This window comes from Arachis ipaensis, chromosome B05, assembly GCF_000816755.2.
Source record: "Arachis ipaensis cultivar K30076 chromosome B05, Araip1.1, whole genome shotgun sequence".
In the NCBI taxonomy this organism is placed as follows: Eukaryota; Viridiplantae; Streptophyta; class Magnoliopsida; order Fabales; family Fabaceae; genus Arachis; species Arachis ipaensis.
In genome coordinates, this window is record NC_029789.2 from 122,138,162 (window position 1) to 122,147,758 (window position 9,597).

Here is a 9,597-nt window from a genome sequence, read left to right on the forward strand (position 1 = left end):
TCTATTATTTGAAACGTTTTATTTTTAAGAGTTTGGTATAATTTAAATTATTAATATATTTTATTAATTTTTAAAATTATATTTTTATATTTATAAACACACATGCCTCGTTTACACTTATTTTTTAAATTTCATATATCTCGTTTGCAAACAAGCTAAAACTAAATAAAATCATGTCTTATTTTGTTTATAATGTAAACGAAATATAATCAATCTTAATTCGTTTAGACGGCAAATGAAATAGATAAAAAGATAGAAATTGATAAGTATGCTACAAATCATCTATATCCGTAAATAAAATATTTAAATTATTTATTTAAAAAATTCATAAAATGTATCATACATTTGTATATTAGTCAATTATATAATTTTTTATTGAAATAATATAATTTTATATATTGTCAAATTTATTAATATTAAATTATTATAAAAAAATTGTCTGATTAAATTTTTGAAAGTAAAAATATTAATAAAAATTTTACATTTAAACAATATATGAACAATAGAAAAAAAAATAATATATTAAAAAATTATTAAGAATGAGCTAAGTTGGTCCCGGGACTTATTTTGGTTGATCCCATAGTTGCATAGTTGTGCTACCTCAGCTTCCTCATTCGCTGGTCCAGCAACACAAATACTCAATTCCTCACCCAAACACTACTCGTCACTGCTGCCACTTTTTAACTTCCAACTTCTTCCATTTCCATTACACTGATTCCCACAACATCGATAGCCAACCTTTTCATCTTTTACCAAAAAAAAAAAAACAAAACAAAACAAAAAAAAAACGTAAAATTGCTCAGAAAATGAAGACTATCCCTCTGATTCTAATGGGCTGCGGAGGAGTTGGTTGTCACCTTCTCCAACACATTGTTTCCTGCCGCTCTCTTCACTCCTCATTATTATTATTGTTATTATTATTATTATTTACACTCCTGTTGTTTATGTTTTGCATTATTCTTTGGATTTTGTTTCCTATGCTTCCCAAAAATGTATCTTGCTGTTGACCTCTGCGTATTACGATCCTGTTCTTAAACTGATAGAAAACGTGTTCATTAAATTTTGAATGTTAACTGTTATGATTACGATTTTGGTGACAGGGACTGTGCTTGAATGTTCTGGGAGTAAGTGATAGTAAATCTTTGGTGGTTACGGAGGATTCGTCGAATAAAGGATTGGATGATAAATTCTTGATGGAACTTTGCCGTGTCAAGCGTGATGGCGGCTCTCTATCGAAACTTGGCGATCTTGGTAGATATTTATGCTTATATTGTCTTGTAGTTGCTGCTGATATGAACGGTTATTTTCATGCTTTTTAATGCTTACTAAGTTTTGATTTGAAGGAGACTGCCGGCTATTTTCTCATCCTGAATTGCAAGAAAGGATTCTAGAGCTTGCCTCTCAACTTGGTGGCAAAACAGGTTTGTTTAATTTCTAACATGTCATGCACTACCAAATTACTTTGATTGATTGTAAAGTAAATTACATGCTTTCAATAATTAAGAACACGTTTCCTGCATTTTTTGGAAATAGGTTTGGTCTTTGTAGATTGTTCTGCAAGCTCAAACACGGTTCCGGTGCTAAAACAAGTTGTTGATATGGGTTGTTGTATTGTTATGGCAAATAAGAAGCCTCTTACATCTACAATGGTAAGATCATCTTTAAAGTCCCTAGTAATTTTTGAAATCGGAAACTAGGAGATTCGTGATTAGTAAGTTTTGTCAAGAAATCTGTTTATATTCTCTTTTTGACTTGTGGTATTTATTCACCATTAACAAAATAAGGTTTAATTGCAATTATTTTGTAAGCTGAAAATTACACTTCTAGTTTCTTTTCTTTATTTCTTTGTTCAGTTGTTGTACTTGTTCACCTAATAACAAATACTATTTATGGAACAGGAGGATTTTGAAAAACTTTACGCATATCCGCGACGTATCCGGCATGAATCAACTGTAAGTGATATTTTTTCTTGCCTCAACTGTTATATTATTATGGATAATTGCAAAATAGCATTTAAACAAAATGGAATATAAACTTGATCAAAATTTTCCCATTTACTTTTACTTTTCTTGGGGAATATTAGTGATGGATTTTATAAGATTAAATGAGAATCCCTGTCTTTAAAATAAATAAAATAAAATAAAATAAATCTGAAATCGCCTAAGTTATTCAACTTGGAGGTGATATTGGTAGTAACTTGGAAGGCTGATGTGATTAAAAAAATAACAATGGTTTTTCCAGCTACAAGAAGGAACTTAGATTCTAGGACAATGACGTAGACACAGACCATTTGAACAAAAGAATATCATTACTATGAAGAGAAAAACAATTCCAGGAGATGAAGGATAAGAAATCCTCCATAAAAACCAAAAACAACCAAAAGAATGGCTATCTATGAATTATTATTTTTGATGGAGAAGTATCTGTTTTGCTCTATTGTCTTAGAATGCAGATTATTAGAAATAGTTTGATTGTTCTTTTTTTCATTTTTACTTTCGAAAGATCAATATTTCGTATTTTCTCTATGTCTTGATCATATATAGTTGTTTACTCATTATCGTTCATAATGTTTATTATTATTCTTCATTTTACTTCATTATATGATCACTTTCTTATTTTCTTCCGCAACTTTCTAACAAAAACTATTTTGTTATTGTTCAAGAACTATGTATATGTTAGGTAACTATGTTGTCAGAATCATTCAGTTATGTGCCTTCTTGTTAATGAATGCATTTCATGAAGTCATCTTGAACCTTAATAATGAGAAGTATTTTGAATGAGTCATGTGGATATATAAAATTGTGATGTATATAGCATGGATCAAAGCACTCATAATCTTTTTATTTTAGGTAGGTGCTGGTCTTCCTGTGATAGCATCCCTAAATCGAATAATCTCTTCAGGGGATCCTGTTCATCGCATTATTGGGAGTCTGAGTGGTATGACATTGTTCATAGATATATCTTTAGCATATAAATAAGGTATCGCTTTTTCTATTGTATTCATTTCTGATGCTCTTACCAGGGACATTGGGGTATGTAATGAGCGAGGTTGAGGACGGAAAGCCATTGAGCCAAGTTGTGAGAGCTGCTAAAAGTCTTGGTTACACTGAACCGGGTTAGTGATTGTGCTATATATGAGGTTATACTCCAATAGTGATTTTGAAGCTTATTATGTATGTTTAATTTCTTTTAGTTAAAATTGATTTGCCAATCCACTTACTACTATAAGATGTGACCTTCAGTTCTTCCAACAAAACATTTACCCGACAGCTTAAGCGTTTAGGAGTGTTGGTTTTTAATATGAAATTTGAACCTTTATAACAATTGGTTGAGAGTTCGATCTTTGCCCCTCCATTCTTTATCAAACTTGAATACATCACAAGCCACAGGGTGAATTTGCACATCATTCATATCTCAAGGACAAAGAGGTGTTGGCACTTGGTAGTTCGCCTAGAAGAGATACAAATTCACTATTAAGTTTTCACCTAAGCACTTAAAGTTTAAGAGACTTAAGGGTTGGTTTGGTAAAACTTGTACTTTTCGAAAGTAGCTTATCAAAGTTGGCTTTTGAAAGATAGCTTTCTAAAAGTTGTAACACCTAAAAAAGGCTTTTAATAATAAGCACAAGCAACAACAATTGTGTTTAGTAAAACAACTTTTAAATTATAAATAGACTTTAATAGACAAAAATATAATAATAAATTTGGATATTTCTGAACTTTCGAGGTGATATTAGAATTTTTAATTTTGATAAACACAAGTTATCTTTGAAAAGCACCTCCTTTAGGTGCACCCCCTAACTTTTAAAAGCTGCAAGCAATATATTATCTTTTTTATTAACCAAACACAAAACAAAGTACTTGTGACAAGCACTTTTCCAAAAAGTTTTACCAAACTAAGCCTTAGTCCTTGACAGGAGCTATTGTATACATAATTGCCTCATTTACTTGGTTGAAAATGATAATTGAAGCATAGTTAGTTGATCTATTATAACCTCATTCATATTAATCAACTATCTACCACCAGCCAACAGCATCTCTCTATCAGTTGTTGGCTACTCACAGCAAACTCCCTCTTGATGTGCATAAATCCTCTGATAATGTTGGCGGCTATTTGGGGTTCTTTTTTCCCAAGAAATTAGTGATATTGAATTTCTGTTTCCAGCTTGATTACACGGCAAGCACGACCATTTTTGCTCTTTTTTATATTTCACAATGTGCTTTGAATGTTAAAGTAAATGAATATTGGAGCATGAAAATTAAATAACATTGACTTGTTTACTAATGGTGTACTGAATTTCAGAAGGAAATAAATTTTGTCACCTTTAGGTAGCGTTTGGTGGAGAGACAGAGACAGAAAGACTGAGACTGAGAGACAGAGACAGAGATTGAAATAAATTTCAGTATTCTGTTTGGTGCAAAATAGAAGACAGAAATTGAAACAAGAATGAAACACTAATTTAATTTGCACAAAGAGTAAAATTAGAATTAATCAATTGAAATGAGGATATTTTAGGTATAAAATGTTATTAAAGTTTCAGTCTTCATCTCTAAAAATTTTAGTCCCCTGTATCCCTACTTTTTGGAGGTACTAAAATACTGAAATTTTGGAGACAGAGACAGAAATTTTAGTACCATTCTCTAAACCAACAAACATGATACTGAATCTCAGTCTCTGAGTCTTTGTCTCTGTCTCAATACCTCAAAACAAACGCTATCTTAAGGACCATTACTACTTTATGTTACAGCTATTGCTCCACAGCATGACATATACTCGGTGATGAAACATCTTATAAATGTTTCTAGGTTCTAGCTGGCTATATTTAATAATTCCGGCATTTCATTTATTAGAGATTTTATGAGCATGGTTATCCTTATTTGGGCTCGTTTTCTGGGGCTTCATTTGATATATAGTTGGCTTTTATCTGTTTGATAACTTGTTAAGCATAAGTGTAATTTATGCATAATGTTGCAGATCCACGTGAAGACCTTGGTGGGATGGATGTTGCTAGAAAGGTTCATCATGTTTATTTTATATTTGCATATCTTATTTGATTCGCAGCTGTTAAGTCACACTGTCATGCAAATAGAAAATGTTTTTCTAATTCTGATAGGACTTTGAACAAGTGTACAATGTTGTACATGCGAGAGTATGACACCCATTTTTTATTGTAAGCGTATAATAAAATGCCCCTTTTCAAAGAATCTTAATATTGATTTATCAAAGAAAACTCCATAACACGATTCGCTATTGGAAGAAGTTTGTGCTATATTCACCTTAATTGGCTAGTGGAAGTCAATTTTTCATTAAAGAATCTGCAATCTTGGTCTAATATTTAAATGATCATTTCTTATCATATGACATGCAGTATTATACCGGAATATTTGGTTGCTTGTGTACTAGTATGAATAATAACTCAAACTACTATATTAACTTCCTTTAGTTTTTGGCCAATATTGAAACAGGCTTTAATCCTTGCTCGAATACTTGGTCAACGAATTAATATGGATACTATTCAGGTTTGTATGAACTTTGTCATATTGTACTGCCATGCCGCTTTCCCTTTCTGTTCTATGGTGAATTGTCCCTTCCTATGTAATGCTTCTATGTTCTTTCTGTTATATGTTCATATGGATTTTTACAGATTGAGAGTTTGTATCCAAAAGAAATGGGGCCTGATGTGATGAGTGTGGAAGATTTCATGAACTCTGGACTTCCATTGTTAGATAAAGACATTCAAGAGAGAGTAGAGAAGGCAGCCTCAAATGGAAATGTGCTTCGCTATGTTTGTGTAATAGAGGGCTCAAGGCAATCTTCTCTGTCCTTCATATTTTTGTTCAATCGTGCATTGTTTTTAGGCCTTTTTCACATATTTTTCTCCTTTTTCATTTTAGATTCAATCCTTTTATATGAAGTTAGTAATATTTTGAAATTAAAAATATTCAATATATGTTCCTTCACTACCAGTTATTGCCACCATTTTTAAAAGGTTTACCACATGGTTGACGTCTATCAACATTTACGTTATGATACTCCCCATCATTACTTCTTAATCAATCAGCATATCATATAACACACAATTACTGGTTCTTTACACACCATTGATGTAACTGTAATGTACAAAGTTTGTTGTGAGAGTATTCTTGTTTAACCGATTACCATACCAATAAACTACGTAACAGAAATCACATAGCAACTAACCACATAACACGAATCACTAGTTGTTTGCATGCTGATATCTCATATCTGGTTTATGGTGTGAAAAATTTGATAAGAAACTAAAGTTTTCTTAACTGGTTTATATATATATATATGTATCTTCTCTGTTTGCAGTTGTGAAGTTGGAATTCAAGAGCTTCCAAAGAATTCTCCCTTAGGAAGGCTTCGAGGAAGTGATAATGTGGTAAGCTTCATTTATTTCCTGACCTTGTTCTCCATAATTCTTAGTTGTATACTTTGAGCCTGCATTTCTTTTTTAATTACTATACAATAATAACAGCAAAAGCTTATTCCACTATGTAAGAGTTAGCTATATGAATTAAATGATGTCATTGCGTCATATCATGTATCATATTTGCAGTGACATTGTTCACATAGAGATCTTGTTTGACTACTCCATGCAAAGTCTTTTTAGATCTTCCTCCTATCTCTAACTACTGGTCTATCTTCCCTTTGATCTATTCTTCTCATTTGATGCTCTATAAATCTTCTTCCTACATGTCTAAACCTCCTCAAATGAGATTCTACCATCTAATCAACAATGGGTACTACTCTAAGTTTTTCTTTCATATCATTATTTTTTTTTGTCCATACACGTTTGATTGCTCATCCATCAAATCGAAGCATCCTTGTTTCGGCTAGGCTAAATTTATGTTCATGTTCAGCATTAGTCACCCAACATTTTGTTCCATCTAATATAGTTGGCCTAATGGCAGTGCTATAAAATTTACCCTTTAGTTTTAAAGGTACTTTTTTGTTGTATATAAAACTTAGGCACAATTTCAACCAAGTTGCTTGGATCCTATAGTTTATATCATCTTCTTTTTCTCCATTGTCCTTAATAATACAATCAAGCTTCTTTGTTAGTCTTTCCCCTTATGCTGTTAAAATTTCATTCCATATACTTTGCCTTAGTTCTTGGATTCCTTTCTTGACAACTTTTCCTCACCTTTCACTATAGACAAAAATCCATAAAGAGCACTCTATGTTGGATAATCAAACATTCTCCTGGTCCTGGGATAGTTTTGCAGTTAGTACAAAATTTTTTATCAGAATTTCTTAGCTAAAGAAATCAATTTGAGAGCTTGTCCCACTCTTATAAAATTAAGATGTTTGTCTTGTTTCTTAAAGCAAGTGTTTGCTATAAGAAAGTTGAAAGTTTAAGAGAAGTCCAAGATGGTTTTACCTTATGTGTTCACTACAAAACCATGACTCCCATGGATCCTTCCTATCCGTTCCCATCCTTCCCCAGATGTCCGTTTAAATCGTCCTTAAAAAAATCTTTGTACTTAAAAGTTTTCTGCTATGATCAATTAATTACTTCAAAAATGTGACATTTATGTATGTTGTTGAAAATGACAGTTGGAAATATACACTCGATGTTACACCAGCCAACCGTTGGTCATTCAGGGTGCTGGAGCTGGTAATGACACTACTGCTGCCGGTGTTCTTGCCGATATTGTGGATATCCAAGATCTGTTTCCTTGAGGATTTTTGCCTTCAACTCAAAAAGTAAGAGCACAATTTCTGGGTATCTTGCCCTGGAATGTAGCTGATTTGCTTTGGATGTATGTAAATTGAGAATTTTGTTAACCGGATATATTACATTACTCAATGGAAGATTGTCATCATTGCTTATCTAAGGATGTTTTGATAACTGTCTTAGGACAGAGATACAAAGACAGGAGACAAAAACAATATATAGAAAATTTTTGTAGATGAATTTGTCTCCATTTCCTCCGGTTTTAGGTAGACAACATTGGACAAAATTTTTGTCAGGTCAGAGAAATTTATCTTGTTTTTCTCTAAGTTCTTTTTTCAAATATGTTTTTGTCTTTTAAATTTTAACATCCTTTTGTTTTTATTTTGAGATAATTATCGAAAGAGAACTAAAGTTAAAAAAAAAGAGTAAGCTTACTTATTAGCCTATGTGGAAAATTTTCAGCCTTAGCAAACACAAATGATGGATCGGTGCTATGAATAGAGAGGATAACCCATAAACATGCATTCTTGGATCTAATCCGAGTAATTTTTGGCGCTTCTTTAGAGATAATCTTTTGTAATAAGACATATTTTCTTGTTTAGTACAATTAAACTTAGCATGCTTTTCTTATGTAGAATATAAACTGTGACATTGTTGTATGCATAATTTAGTTTGTACTACTACAATTTTGACTTTATAGAGGGTCTAAATCTCTTAATTTTATAATGCCTTTTGTTTTTCTTTTTTTGGTCAATACGACACACACAACACACACCCTACTCACACACACATCTTATACTCTCTTTTTCACCAAGAGAGATTTGAACTCATGTGGCAATTTTAGGAGGCAAATGTGATTGCCATTAGGACAAGCCTCAGCCACAATTTTAGAATACTTATATAGCATTGCGTACTTGTAGCCTTTGGATGAATGAATAGAGAACCATGTTGCTTGTGGGCTGTGGCATTATGTTCGGCTACAAGTCTTTTTGGTAATTAAATTTTAAATCTAACTAAATTATTTTATTACCAATAAAAAATACTCTAAAAAAAAACACATATACACACCCATTCCACTAGTGCACAATTAGAGCTTGTATTGCATTTTTAGCACTTTTTTCAGCACACAAATATAGTCTTCTGAATATTTATAAGAGAAGAAGATGATGAGTACGAGATAATGATAATAAAAGAAGATGAGGAAGAAAAAATAGAGAAAAAATTAAATAATAATAATAACAACATCAATAGTAACATCATATCAAGAAGAAGAGAAGAAGGAGGAGAGAGTGGCGCGTGAGTGATTTTTAAATTTTAACAACTTAATAATTTAAAAAACTTGGACACTTAGTATTTTTGTTATTTTCCGGTTTAACATTCTAATGTCTACAACAAAATTAGAAATAGACTAATTTAAATTGGTTTAGTAGTCAGTTTATTGGTTCACTTAAATGAATTTGAATTTCATCTTATATATACAATAATTCATTAGTTAATAGAAAATTCTTAAATAAATTTTTAATCCATGACAAATTAGTACCTAACATGTTAAATTAGGAGATATCCTAGAACATAAAATAAAAACTAGAAATAAATAAAAAACTTACACTAGCACTTCACATTTGCAATTTTACATCACACCCAATTATTCAGCCAACCAATATACCCATCAGAATCTACATTTGAGGTATAGAGAGGTTGAACAAATTTCAATAATTTTGGCATTCCCACCAAGTTTAAAATAAGACAAAAAGATCATCTAATAAATTAAAGATCATCTAATAATCTAATATAGTTATCAAAATCGAACTGACAATTAAATTAATAGTTTAACCATTAAATTATTAGTCAAACTGTTTAAACTGATAATAATAATAAAATAAAAGCATGAAATA

The 9,597-nt window shown here is 31.4% G+C and overlaps 1 protein-coding gene across 2 annotated transcripts; it reads left to right on the plus strand.

Annotated features, from left to right (window-relative positions):
- Positions 555-7,938, plus strand: LOC107643972 (homoserine dehydrogenase). 2 transcript variants are annotated; one of them, XM_016347733.2, is made up of 12 exons: positions 555-898; positions 1,097-1,251; positions 1,344-1,421; positions 1,534-1,649; positions 1,899-1,952; positions 2,850-2,937; positions 3,023-3,115; positions 4,975-5,015; positions 5,466-5,519; positions 5,645-5,808; positions 6,334-6,403; positions 7,582-7,938. In XM_016347733.2, exons 1-12 carry the CDS (start codon positions 807-809, stop codon positions 7,705-7,707), a joined length of 1,131 nt encoding a protein of 376 aa, XP_016203219.1. In that variant the 5' UTR covers positions 555-806; the 3' UTR covers positions 7,708-7,938. The 2 variants fall into 2 exon arrangements, with proteins under 2 accessions (XP_016203219.1, XP_016203220.1); XM_016347734.2 differs by having other exon boundaries at positions 1,347-1,421.